Genomic DNA, 15,073 nt, shown 5'->3' with positions numbered 1-15,073 from the left:
AGATGTCTAGGAGAAACTAATCTATGCATATGAAGGAAATCCAAAGACAAAACAAGCCAAGGTAATGAACTTGAGGCACAAGTTTGAGAGCTTGAGAATGTCTGATGATAAGAATATTGAAGACTATATACATGGAGTGAACGAAATAGTAAATGAGCTAATAAGAGTGACGATGGAAAAATGGAAGAAAGTAATGTTGTGAGAAAGTGTTGTTGACTCTACCAAAACCCTACAAAACCAAGAAATGTGTTATTGAATAAAGTCATGATTTGGATAAGTACACAATGGAATAGCTCGTTGGTTCAGTTTCTACCTATGAGATTATTAAAATGGATGATATCAAAAGAGAAAGGAAGGAAACTAAATTCAATGTGTCAAGGAAGCTTGATGAAGAGTTGGATGAGATCGAAGAAAACTTTGTGAGGAGACCAAAGAGAGGAACCGAAAGGCACAAAGGTATGTTACCCTTGAAATTCTTTAATTATGGAAGAATTGGTCATCATTGTTCTAGATGTACGTATAAGGAAGACTACAAGAGATTAAATGATGGTGAGAAAAATGATAGAAACAAAGGAAATGACAGAGAAGAATCCAAATGATAGAGATAAAGGAAAAAGGGAGTTTTTTTCAATGGAGGCATATTCATCTGACGATGAAGATGATGATGATGCAAATGAAGAATTTTTGTTTTTGGCTATAAAGGAGAGGGATAAAGGAAGATCTGAAAGACCCAATGGTGGAAACCTAGTAAAAGAAATAATTGATTTTCATGCTAAAATTGAACCAAAAGCTTGGATTATTGACGCTAGGTGGTCAGACCATATGATAGGTAATAGAGGGAAGTTCATTAACATTGAGAAGAATGATGGAGGATCAATAAAATTTGTAGGAGAAGAGGCATCTCTTATTTGTGAAAAAAGAAGCATTACAATTAATGGCAAGCATAAGACAGATGATGTCTATTATATTAAAATTACAAGACATAATTTATTGAGTGTTAGTCATATGTGCAATAAACGGTATGAGGTTACATTTAAAGAGACTGGATGTGAAATCAGAAAAGGAAGGTTTGGAAAACTTATTGCAAAAGGAATAAGAGTTGAGAGAAATATCTGCTATGTGAAGGATAACACTAATGAAAATTGCATGTTGGCACAAGTTTGTGAAGAACGGTATCGGACTAAAATTATACATAAACCTGAAACTAAATAAAAAGTTACTCAGAAAATATAATAGCTAGATAAGCATAATGGAAGAAGAGTTGAATTAGGCAGAAGAAAGTATGATAATAGAACCAATGTCCAACTTGACAAAAATCCAATTGAATGAAGAGAAGAAAAAGGTGAAGGTTTAATTGATTGACTCCAGTAAAGATCAACGAATCTTCACTCCAGTCTAGAACAAGAAGAATTTCATAATTTCTCCCACTACTCAGATCACCTATTCAACTTTCAATGAGAGCTATTTCTCTTACAATAAGTTTGGACATAGAGCTAGTGAATGTAGAAGTCAAATCAGATCAAAATTCTTTAATGGATAGTGTTATAATTGTAATAAGTTTGGACTCAAGTCAAATGTATGCAGAAGTAGAAGTAGGATGAATAGGAATAAATATGGAAACATGTCATAGTATAAGTATTTAGTTTTTCAATGGAAATTGTATGCATGCAACATATTTGGCCATAAGGCTAAGTATATAATTAATACAAGAAGGCATGGAAGTATTAGAGGTAATGGGATGAGAAAAAATGGACAACAACAAGGTTCAACATGTTATAATTAGAACAAATCAGGACACATTGCCAAATTTTATGGAGGAAAGAATGAGAAGACTAGTCTGATTAAGAAGACTGACTTGAATAAAGAAAGACAAAATATGGAGATAAATTGGGTGAAGAAAGCAAATGAAAGTCCATTATGTAAATGCTAAATTTGGATCCGCACCCTCTGTTGGTGTTTATTCTTCTTCCAAAAACTAATTAGTGGTGAATTGTTGGGGGGAGTGGGGGAGTTGAATGTAGATCAAGTACACCCCTTCCTCATGTATTTAGATGTTGAGATGTCCTTAGCATGAAAAAGTTTTGGAAGATATTTTTTGAGATTTTTGGATGCATGTGGAAGTCCACAACATAGCTATTAATTGATAAACATGTGCATCTATCCATGAGAGTTTTATAGTTAATCTTTTGTCTCTAGATTGATGCAGTGGCTTCTCTCAAGGGGGGCAGTGGTATGGTTACAAAATGATGGTTTCCTTGTCTTGGGAAGCTATGTAGTTATCACTTTTTTTTAGGAAGTGAGATGGGAAAGTAGTCGTTTGCAGTTGTGTGCCCTTTGTCCTTGATATCAAAGGGGGAGAGATTTCATTAGATTTTGATGGTACAAGTGTTGCCATCAATGACAAAGAGAGAGATTGTTGGAGACCTAAATAATCCTTTGTTGTGTTGTCATTTATGTCAAACTTGTTTGGTGTTTGTCATAATTAAATGATTAGTTTCATAGATGTTGAATATGGTCTACCTATTTGGTGTTTGTCTATATTTAGATCCAGTTGATGGTTTGTCTGATGTTTAGCTGATGTGTTTTAGTTAATGGTCTGATGATTTTCTTGGTGATTAGTTGATGTGTTTGTTTGGTTCTTCAATTGTTGATCATTTGACTTGTGTTTCAGTTAATGATCGGGTGAGCAGACTACATGGTTCTATAATATTGGTGCAAATGTGGCTGTTTCTATTCAAATGTTGATACTTTATCTGATAGTAGTGTTGGCTTTACTAACATCTACAGTTGTGGATGTTTTAGTATAAAAAAGAGAACTAACATGTTGTTTGATAGTTATGTTTAGTAAGCTTTAATATGTAGGTAAGAGTACTTATGTCCCGTGTGCAAAAAATGGTACCTTGTCTGGTTTGTCACAATTGATGTGTGTAGAATATGCAATAGATATTCTGTTATGATAGGAATGTATGGAAACTTGGAGATAATGGTTGTTGATGCATTGTGTTGTCATAGATATTAGTCTTATATGTTCGTCGTTTGTCTTTGATTGCAAGTGTAGACACCTAAGATTAATTAAATTAATGTTTCATTAATTTAATTTTGTCATCATGATTAACCAATTTAATTGTGTTAATTCCCTTCTTCTTAAGGTTAATCAAATCAAATTTAATGAATCTTGTCACTATATTAGTGCAAATCATTAATTCTTCTAAAGTCAACCAAATCATTGTATTCTAACTTCCTCTTAGTTAATTAATTCTAATTAATTAACTTAAATCATGCGATTCCTACAAATCACTTTTCCTAATCCCCACTCAGCCTAATTAATTCTTCCTTAATCATACTTATCATTATTCTCCAATTTTATATTCCTCCACTCATGTCACATCACCTTTGATCCTTTCAAGGAAATTCAAATTCCTTGACTCTCCCCATGCATCCTCTTCCCAAGGAATTTTTAATTCCTTTATCCATTTAATCTTCCCACACATCCTTTATTTTGGAATTTTTAATTCCCCTCTCCTTTCCCCAAGGAATTTTATATTTCTTTTTATTCTCCCATTGCACCTTGATCCATGCCTTCCATTCCAAATCAATCTCAACCCTTCCTACAGAAATTAATCTTGGCCCTCCATTGGCCTCCTCCAATCTATAAATTGGAGTCTCGTTTTCTCACAAGAGACTACATGGAATTTTCTTCTAATCTTATAATGCCCCCTTCTCCCTCTAGCTTCTTCTATCATATCCACACAATGTCCTCGTAATATTCAAATAATCCCTCATCCAAAACAAATCCCTTTTTCATCCAAATTTATCCATTCCTCATCCATCATAATCCAAATCCAATCCTAATCCACCAAACTTGGTATGCATGTGGAGAGCATTCCACATCCATCAAGAAGAGCACATCCAAACAAGTGGAGCACAAGGGCGCCTCTACTTCATCAAGATCAATCGGAGGAACAAGAGAGATCTTCTCTTGTAGGGTAATAGTGTTAGTTTTATACTTTTTATTTGGTTTCCATATCTTTTGTGTTTAAACTAACCCTCTACTGCCTTGCTCGATTTCCCTTGGTTTAGCAAGTGTTCACTAAAGATCCAAAATTAGATGTTCAAATGTTGTCATGTTGCTCAACATTGATATTTTTCATACATGTTGGTTTCGAAAGGTTACAGTACAAGAAGTCTCAATATGCAGGAAAGAGTATTTAATGTTCCAATGTAAGAATGATTTGCATCCTTCTGAATTATGAAGATCATGACGTGCGGAGTGCAGAGTTATCACTTTTTTTTAGGAAGTGAGATGGGAAAGTAGTTGTTTGTAGTTGTGTGCCCTTTGTCCTTGATATCAAAGGGGGGGAGATTTCATTAGATTTTGATGGTACAAGTGTTGCCATCAATGACAAAGAGAGAGATTGTTGGAGACCTAAATAATCCTTTGTTGTGTTGTCATTTATGTCAAACTTGTTTGGTGTTTGTCATAATTAAATGATTAGTTTCATAGATGTTGAATATGGTCTACCTATTTGGTGTTTGTCTATATTTAGATCCAGTTGATGGTTTGTCTGATGTTTAGCTGATGTGTTTTAGTTAATGGTCTGATGATGTCATGTTGATGATTTTCTTGGTGATTAGTTGATGTGTTTGACTGGTTCTTCAATTGTTGATCATTTGACTCGTGTTTCAGTTAATGATCGAGCGAGCAGACTACATGGTTCGATAATATTAGTGCAAATGTGGTTGTTTCTATTCAAATGTTGATACTTTATCTGATAGTAGTGTTGGCTTTACTAACATCTACAGTTGTGGATGTTTCAGTATAAAAAAGAGAACTAACGTGTTGTTTGATAGTTATGTTGAGTAAGCTTTAATATGTAGGTAAGAGTACTTATGTCCCGTGTGCAAAAAATGGTACCTTGTCTGGTTTGTCACAATTGATGTGTGTAGAATATGCAATAGATATTCTGTTATGATAGGGATGTATGGAAACTTGGAGATAATGGTTGTTGATGCATTGTGTTGTCATAGATATTAGTCTTATATGTACGTTGTTTGTCTTTGATTGCAAGTGTAGACACCTAAGATTAATTAAATTAATGTTTCATTAGTTTAAGTTTGTCATCATAATTAACCAATTTAATTGTGTTAATTCCCTTCTTCTTAAGGTTAATCAAATCAAATTTAATGAATCTTGTCACTATATTAGTGCAAATCATTAATTATTCTAAAGTCAACCAAATCATTGAGTATTCTAACTTCCTCTTGGTTAATTAATTCTAATTAATTAAATTAAATCATGTGATTCCTACAAATCACTTTTCCTGATCCCCACTTAGCCTAATTAATTCTTCCTTAATCATACTTATCATTATTCTCCAATTTTATATTCCTCCACTCATGTCACATCACCTTTGATCCTTTCAAGGAAATTCAAATTCCTTGACTCTTCCCATGCATCCTCTTCCCGAGGAATTTTTAATTCCTTTATCCATTTAATCTTCCCACACATCCTTTATTTTGGAATTTTTAGTTCCCCTCTCCTTTCCCCAAGGAATTTTATATTTCTTTTTATTCTCCCATTGCACCTTGATCCATGCCTTCCATTCCAAATCAATCTCAACCCTTCCTACAGAAATTAATCTTGGCCCTCCATTGGCCTCCTCCAATCTATAATTTGGAGTCTCGTTTCCTCACAAGAGACTACATGGATTTTTCTTCTAATCTTATAATGCCCCCTTCTTCCTCTAGCTTCTTCTATCATATCCATGTACAATGTCCTCATAATATTCAAATAATCCCTCATCCAAAACAAATCCCTTTTTCATCCAAATTTATCCATTCCTCATCCATCATAAGCCAAATCTAATCCTAATCCACCAAACTTGCTATGCATGTGGAGAGCATTCCACATCCATCAAGAAGAGCACATCCAAACAAGTGGAGCACAAGGGCGCCTCTACTTCATCAAGATCAATCGAAGGAACAAGAGAGATCTTCTCTTGCAAGGTAATAGTGTTAGTTTTATGCTTTTTATTTGGTTTCCATATCATTTGTGTTTAAACTAACCCTCTATTGCCTTGCTCGATTTCCCTTGGTTTAGCAAGTGTTCACTAAAGATCCAAAATTAGATGTTCAAATGTTGTCATGTTGCTCAGTATTGATATTTTTCATACAAGTTGGTTTCGAAAGGTTACAGTACAAGAAGTCTCAATATGCAGGAAAGAGTATTTAATGTTCCAATGTAAGAATGATTTGCATCCTTCTGAATTATGAAGATCATGATGTGTGGAGTGGGATATAATGTTTATGTTTTGTGAATGATGTACTATTATTGTACAGGTCCTATGATTGCTCAAATGATGAGGTTAATTATTGTTGTGCTTTTATAATAAGGTTGTTTGTCAAACTAGTAAGAAAATTACTTCATGGCTTTTGAATATGTAGTTTCAAGGTTTGTAGTTTGGAGGAAATGTTCATTTGGTTTGTGCAGTATTCTAGTTAAACTTTCAAGCGTTGTTTTTGTTCTACAAGTTAGTTATGTTGGTATGTGCTTGGCACACTCTATTGTGTTGAACCTCAATTGTTCTAATTGATCTATCTTGTTTGTATTATGCTCATTTGGTCTAAATTAGCTTTGATCTACACTAAGTAATTTGTATTGGAAGATGTTTTCGGGCTAATCGATTGATGTGTTTCATTATCTTTCTACACGTTTCGTTTGGTGTTGATCTCAGAGATCATAGTAGCATGTGTGGTTTGTTAGAATATACTTGAATGAATGTATTATGATGTGCTTGGGTCCTCTTTATCTCTTGGAGAGGACTGGTGTGATTGTTTTAGGTTTGGATGATCTAGTTTTTGTAACATTCCATTGGTTGACCTAATTAAGGATTTTGATGAAGAAATTTGTATATAAGAATGTATGGTTGTATGTGTCGAGTAAAGAAATGTGTGTCAATCATTGTGAAATAGATGAGAATAATATTCAAGCAGATTTTGTATTGGTGATGTGCAAAAGTCCGTTGAGAAGTGCCTTGATAGTAATATCATAGCGATAGTAATCAAAGACAATATTTGTGAGCAGATGTGCTTGTCATGATACTAGTTGCTTGACGCCAATGTTCAAGGTCAATTTCATGATCAAGAGATCTTACTTATTTCAATTTCGGCTATATCTCTTGTCCGTCGATGGATAGTGAGTTTGTTGGCAGACTTTTGCTGTTTCACAAACCTTCAAACACATTTTCTTAAAGTATATATGGGAATTTTGTTGCTTAGTTGTCTTCTCTCTCACGTTCTATACCATCCAAATGGAGAGCCTGATGATTTGTGCTAATCTCTCCCCTCACCTCTGCCTTCTTCAATCTTATACTCCAAACAATCCAAATCTCCAAACCTTCTTAGGTGAACTTCAAATTTAATACAATACTTTTGAGGAAAAAACCATTGGCTTTGATTGTAGGATTGCTAGATAGAGTGATAGACTAGGATGCCATCAACATTGAAGAATTTTGAGCTGCTCCAAAGGAATCCATGTTGGAGGAATATGGTGGTCTTTGCTGATCTTCTCATAGACTATTCGTTGTTATTTTTTAGAAACTCTTACAAGAGGGGTTGCATTAAGAAACTCTATTAGGATGTCCTCGTCATACATTGTGGAGGAATGGACCGATTTATATTGTTTTGCATTGTGTTTTGCTAGAGATTGCATCATGGGGCATTGCATATCAGTTTTCTCACTGCATATCAGTTTTCTCATGCTCTGAGTTGTTGTAAGAAAGTATCTCTATGTGTTCTCTACCAACAAATGTGGTTGTTGATTTATTTTTGTAACTTCTATACTTTTGAACAAGGTTGTTGGCTCTATGGTCACTCTTGTGTCTTCATCCTGTAGATTTTATGCCCACCCTTGTAACTCTATTGTTGCTCTACAATTTGTTTTGATGACTATATTTGCTACTCTCTTATCACTTTTTATTATTTTATCCTATAAGAAAAAAAATTATACTTAAATGTCATTTGAATTTAACACAATTAAAATAATTTAAAATATAATTTTTATTTATTTTTTAATAAATAATAGAAAAAATAGATCTTTGTCTTCAATGTCATTGACAAAGACTTACAATATATGAAATTGTCCTCCCTTCATGTGGGTAAGTGACAAAAGAAACATATTTGAACTTTTGACCTTTATTTCAACAAGAACACAAATACCCTAATATTAAACCAACTCAAATCTACCTAAGAGTATCGAAAATATCTAAAACCTTACGAATAGGAAAATACACTGGAACTAAAAACTAATTGAATTTTATGAAGAACCAGTGAGCAGGAATGACCCAATACAAAGAAATGTTCAGATAGCAGTTCCATGCAAACTCTGGTTCGTTCTCTCTCGTCTTCGTGGAGAAGCTAACTAAACGAAAGAATTTCATTCCATTGATATCAAAGGCAATCCTTCAGGTAGGATGTCTGTCACACTACTTCCCAGCATAAATCTCTTTATCTATTTAAAACCCTAAACCCTAAAACCTTAAGCCATAAACTTTAATATCTACACTGCACATCGTGTTTGTTCAGTAATGATAGGGGGTCAAATGGCTGTTCTTAGAACCCTAGTTTTGAAAAAAGTACTTTTGAGGCGTCTGGGTTCATTAAAATCTTCATGTCTGGAACAGCCATATTTTCGAGATTTAGATGCCTTAGAATCATACATTGTCGGTTTTACTCGTCGGAAATCACCCTTAAATCCTGTTCACTACCGTGGAGTTCATTCATTAAGCCCTAGTTCAGCTGATGAATTGCTAAATCAATTGCTGAAAAAATTGAAAAATGGAAGGTGTTACTCTGCGTTACAATATGGAGAAAAGAGTGCAGAAATTACGGAGGCTCCAATCAATATACCTGAAAATGATAAAAATCTAGTAAATAGTAAAGATTTTGATAGTTCTGAAGAAAAGAGAAATAGTGTTAAAAGAGTTAGCGATGTCCAATCTCGTGATCCCGCGGTTCTGTTTCGGGAGATGTGTCAGTCCACCAGACCTGCGCAGCTAACTCTATCGGAGAAACAAAAAATACTAGAGATTTTGCAGTGGTTCGCTCACTCGGGCTGGGCTTGTAACCAAGCTCTGGCTCTGTATATCAAAGATTCAGTTTTTTCTACAGCTGTGAGCAGTTTCAGCAGGTTTGTTATCCAACAAGGCCAGAGAGACATGTTAGAGCATTTGGTAAGGTTAGGGGCTTCAAAGGAATCTGTCCAGTTTCTTTTTCCCTTGTTTGCAGAGTTTTGCATGAAAGAGTTTGAAGATGAGATAAGGAGTTTTAGGAGTATGGTTGGAACTGCAGATCTGAGGAAGCCACACACCTGGTTTCCGTTTGCACGGGCGATGAAGAGGAAGATCGTGTATCACTGTGGGCCCACAAACAGTGGCAAAACATATAATGCATTGCAGAGGTTCTTGCAGGCGAAGAGTGGAATCTATTGTGGTCCGCTTCGGCTCCTTGCAATGGAGGTGTTTGACAAAGTGAATGCACTTGGTGTTTATTGCAGTCTTCATACAGGTCAAGAGAAGAAGAATATTCCGTTTGCAAACCATATTTCATGCACAATAGAAATGGCCTCTACAGACGTAAACTTCGAAGTTGCTGTTTTGGATGAAATTCAGATGATAAACGATGAGACTAGAGGGTGTGCATGGAGCAGAGCTTTGCTGGGGTTAAGGGCCGATGAAATCCATCTATGTGGTGATCCTACTGTTTTGAAGCTTGTAAGGGAAATTTGTAGTAAGACTGGGGATGATATAATTGTGCATCATTATGGCAGGTTCAAGCCTTTGGTTGTGGAAGCCAAGACGCTTCAAAGAAGTTTTGACCACATCGAGTCGGGAGATTGTATTGTGGCTTTCTCACGAAGGGAGCTCTTTGAGATCAGAATGGCAATTGAGAAGTTTACTAAACATCGTTGTTGCATCATATATGGTGCTCTCCCACCTGAGACTAGAAAACAACAGGCAAATCTTTTTAACAATCAAGATAATGATTTTGATGTTCTTGTGGCAAGTGATGCTATTGGCATGGGTCTTAACTTAAATATCAAAAGAATTGTATTTTATGGTCTCCAGAAATATAATGGTTTTAGACTGCAACATGTTCCTGCTTCTCAAGTAAAACAGATTGCTGGAAGAGCGGGCAGGAGAGGGAGCCCATATCCAGAGGGACTGACGACCACATTCAAGTTAGAAGACTTGGATTATCTAATAGATTGCTTGCGGCAACCATTTGAAGAATGCAAAAGTGCTGGCCTCTTTCCATTTTTTGAACAAATTGAGCTATTTGCCGGGCAGCTTCCAAATATTACCTTTGTTGAGCTGCTAGAAACCTTTGCCAAACGTTGTGTGTTGGATGGATCTTACTTCCTTTGCAAACATGATCATGTAAAAAAGGTGGCACGCATGCTGGAAAAAATACCAGAGTTGTCACTTCGAGAACGGTATAATTTTTGCTATGCACCTGTTAGTACAAGTGATTCTAAAGCAATGGCCTATTTAACAAGATTTGCTCAACAATATGGCAAAAATCCTCCTGTACGATTACAATTAGGTGTGCCTAGAGGATCTGCACGAAATGATCTGGAGCTTTTAGATCTTGAAACTAAGCACCAAATCTTATCGATGTATCTATGGCTATCTCATCATTTCAGGGAGGAGACATTTCCATATAAGGAGAGAGCAGAAATCATGGCTAGGGATATAGTAGATCTACTTAACAAGTCTCTTGCCAAAGCGTGCTGGAAACCTGAGTCAAGAAACAGAAAGACAACTCCACCAAAAAATGTTTCCGCTGTTGGGAGGCAACTTGTGATTATAAAAGAGTAAGTTATGCCTGTAAATTAGTACACTGTAATGCAGTATTTTGTAGTATTTTCCTCATAACTTCATAATGTTTTTAACAAAATGGATTAAGCAATGTGGTAGATACTAGATAGCGTCCCCTCATGTAATCAAGCCAAAGTTACACAATGTTTATTTGGTAATTAATTTTAAAGCCAAAGTGTAAGAGTCATTCTAATTAACCTGGCCATATGAAAAAGATCTATAAAATAATGAAGATTTGACTTATTCTGGTGAGTTTGACTTTAAGTTTCATCAAGCTTTACCTGACACTGCCAAGACGAGTTAACGTATTACTTGAAGCTTCTGGATAAACCGTGCTTATGTTTCTTGTCTCATGTTTGAGTAAGCTAGCTCACTTATCCCGAGGGAAATTTGTTGAGATGTCTGCTAATGTGGTGTTACTATAGATATAGGTAAGGCGATATTAATATGTATAGAGTCTATAGACATAAGGTGGTATTAATATGCTTAGACATAAAATGGTATAATGTCTTTTTATATAACTTATATGGTATAATATATTATGTCTGATAATTTAACCATTTCAATGTAAGTTCAACCGATGTAACTTTCTCTCCCTTTAATAAATAAGTGTGCACATTTGCATTTTCGTTTGTCCATTTCCCTCATTACTTTCTTACAATATTTGTTTTTAAAACATTCTTTGTAAAAAATTTCCAAAAACCTTCTAGGGCTTTATTATTAGAGTAAATACTAAAAAGCCTTAATGTAGACATTATAGTTTATAAACATAGGTTTGAAATGCATATCAAATCACTTAGGTGCTGAAAAATGTGTAAAAATTCATACATACAAAGTTGTAGGGTTGGCCAAGGTGCAGGGTCGGCCTGGAGAACAGTTGGGGAAGCCTGGTGGGTTGGTCAGATAACAAGGTCGATGCTGGGGTTTTGTACAAAAGTGGTGCTAGGGTTTTTGGAAAAAAAACATAATAGATAAGTCTGTTCAGCAATCTGAACTTTTTCATTCTAAACTTGAATTTTTCCATTGCTGTTTGAAAATTATTATTCTTGTAAACAAAATTCTAATCATTTCTGTTCGCCATTGCAATATTCTGAAATTAAAAAACCAGTCTATTTCAATCTTAATGGTAATCTAATTTTTTGGTCAATAGTTTATTCTTGTGTACTCTGATCTGCTGTCAATTATGGCCAGCATACAAAACCTTATGTTACCTGACTCTTATAAACTCAAAGGTCGATGCTGGGGTTTTGTACAAAAGTGGTGCTAGGGTTTTTGGAAAAAAAACATAATAGATAAGTCTGTTCAGCAATCTGAACTTTTTTATTCTAAACCTGAATTTTTCCATTGCTGTTTGAAAATTATTATTCTTGTAAACAAAATTCTAATCATTTCTGTTTGCCATTGCAATATTCTGAAATTAAAAAACCAGTCTATTTCAATCTTAATGGTAATCTAATTTTTTGGTCAATAGTTTATTCTTGTGTACTCTGATTTGCTGTCAATTATGGCCAGCATACAAAACCTTATGCTACCTGACTCTTATAAACTCACTAGTTAAAAATATAATGTTTGGAGTTAGCATTGGGACTGTGACCAAATTGTTTTGGGTAAGGAAATCAGAATCTTTATATTTATTATTGACAGTTTTGATAAGTGTCATAAAGAGATGCTCTTACTCAAAACTTTTAATTTTGATGATTTTATACCTGAAGCTGCATCTTCTGTTGCTGTCTTTTGGGCAAGTATAATAAATGAGTATTGGATAAGAGTCATGCATTCTATCTAAAAATAATTTTGTTCTCCACAAAGATGGCTGAAGGAGGGTCTTTGTAAGAACACTTGCTTAGGTTGAAAGGCCTAAGTGATAAGTTATCTACTGTAAACAAACTGGCAGATGATGAAGATTTAGTTGCCCTAATGTTGAACAGTTTTTCTTCCTCTTAGACATTTATTGATTTTTTTCTATTAGTTGAGAGTTAGACATTGATCTTTGAGTACGCTTCTTGTTGGAAAAAAAAAGAAGACAAATTTTGGGGGAATCCACTTCTAGATGTATGGAAAGAGCATTAGCAACACAACGGGAAGGTAAATGCAGAACACATTTTAGCAAATGGTTTGCAAAAACTTAATAAAAGTTCAAAATGAAGTGTTTTTGTTACCATAATTTTGGTCTTGTTGTAAGGGAATGCTGGAAACAACAATATAATTTGGCTAATAAGACGTCAAAAGCTCAGACAAATGTGCTAGTTGATGAGGGGGAAGATGAATTCTGAGGGAATGTGTTTTTGTTGTCTTTGAAGATGATAAAAATGTCACTGGGTGTTGGTGTTTTGGTTCAGGTGTCCTGTTGCATTTGACTTGTTTCAATTATCGGTATATAAATTTTACCATCACCAATACGAACTTCAAATTAGTATCTTTAGGAGATTATTGTAGAGGGTAAAGGTGATGTTTGTGTTCTCAATGCTATCATAAGGTATGTATTTCATGATCTTATGTATGTTCCAAAGATGAATAAAAAACTAATGTCTTAGTCAATTCATCTAGAAGCAACAAATGCTTGGTTTCTGATGTGAAACAGAGCATGGTGGTTGTTTTAGTATAGGGCAAATAGGTCTATATAGAATCGTTGGTCTTGCTGTAGTGCATTTGCATTCTATTACAGTGGAGGACAGTACTAGCATTCTTTGGCATTAAAGGTATAGCTGTTGAACTTTCAATATCTTTCTACACTTAGTTGAATTGAGATGGGTTATAACTTATGGCCCATGGGACAGCTTCGGTTCAATAAAAAGTAAAAACATGGTTTTTCTGTAGGGTGTTGGGCTGGAAAGTGAACAGAGCCATTTCTGACTAAAAGTTAATGGCAGGCCAAAGGGTCTTTTGATCTCTTTCATGCAAATTTATGTGAGCCATTTTTGAAATCAACAACATTAGGGGTAAGATATTTTTATTTTTATTTTTTCCTTTGGTTGCTGATTTTTCTTGGAGATGTGGGTTTTTCTTTCTCAAGTTTAAGTTTGAATGCTTTAGAGATGAGGATTTAGTAGTTCAGGTGTGGCACATAGTTGCTTTCTGGGAATTGTTGGAAGCGAACCATCTCCCTGAAGGTGCTTGTTGAATTTTCTGGGCTTCTATATCCTTCCTTCCTCTAATCTGTTTCAAATCCCATCCTCCTCTGCTTGGATATCCTCTAGGCATATGCTATTGTTACTCAATTGGTTTTCCTGGTCTTCTTCGAAAGAATGGCTCTTTTCTTGGTCTTCAATTGCTGCATATAGATCCTGTAGGATATTTTGAATTCTTTTTTTTCAAATTAATCCTTGTTTGTTTTAGTTGCCATATCTTTTTCAACGTGACATAATTCTTCTCTTTTTGATATAAAAGATAACATATTAGAAGCAGAAAAGGCAGCCTTTTTCAAAAAGCCATAGTCCCTATTTATGTAAGGCTGCCCCAACAAACATCAAGAGCTGGAAGTAAAAGAAGACATGAAAATTCAGTGATCGACAAAGTTAAAACAGTGACAATTGACTGATTGGACTAGAGTTTTCAGAGAGCCGATTAACTTTGATGATAAAAAGACAACATAAGAGTCTTCAACCAGCAAGAAAACAAGTAGTAACTAGGGCTGTAGGGCCCTTGGAAGCACCAATGTCACTTTTTTGACCCTTAGTCTCTCTTAAAATTGTACTCCAAATCATAGAAGCAAAAATATGAAAAAATTACCTTTTTTTCACAAAAATCAGAAATCAGCAGGCTTGCTGAATTTTCGTCCCAAAATTTGGTGATTTTTTCTTAAATCATTGACTTGCAATTTTCAAGACATTTTTGACATGAATACGCATTTGAATAAATATAAAATCATGGGAAAAACACATTTAAATTGTGGAAAATCTTAAACACAATTTTCACAATTAATTCAGCCTGCAAAGTTTGAAACTCAATATTTTCAAATTTGCGCGAGTTTGGCGGAAGCAAATTGCAAGTAGGGTGATCTTGTTATTTTAAAACGTCTATGCTGAATACATTCCTACAATCTAATGGACAAAGAAGATATTTTGAGTGTCAAGTTCACCGATGGTCGGCTTTTGGAGTATTCATCAGCTGCACCAAACGAAGAGATCCCATTAAGTGGTGAGTGCTGCCTTGTAGGGTTTTTCATATTTTTTCGTATTTACGTTTTTTGTTTTTCT

General features: G+C 34.8%; 1 protein-coding gene across 2 annotated transcripts in view; it reads left to right on the top strand.

The window, feature by feature from the left end:
- Nucleotides 1–8,214: 8,214 nt before the first annotated feature.
- The window catches only part of LOC131051265 (DExH-box ATP-dependent RNA helicase DExH18, mitochondrial), a 49,171-nt gene continuing 42,312 nt past the window's right edge, over nucleotides 8,215–15,073 (top strand). Inside the window, exon 1 of one of the 2 annotated variants that reach the window (XM_057985701.2) lies at nucleotides 8,215–10,873. In XM_057985701.2, coding sequence (XP_057841684.2) covers nucleotides 8,586–10,873 — 2,288 coding nt within the window. In that variant the 5' untranslated portion in view covers nucleotides 8,215–8,585. The remainder of the gene's footprint in view (nucleotides 10,874–15,073) is intronic. The other variant, XM_057985700.2, reaches the window with a different exon arrangement.

This window comes from Cryptomeria japonica, chromosome 9, assembly GCF_030272615.1.
Source record: "Cryptomeria japonica chromosome 9, Sugi_1.0, whole genome shotgun sequence".
NCBI lineage: Eukaryota > Viridiplantae > Streptophyta > Pinopsida > Cupressales > Cupressaceae > Cryptomeria > Cryptomeria japonica.
This window is presented reverse-complemented; position numbering and strand designations above follow the sequence as displayed.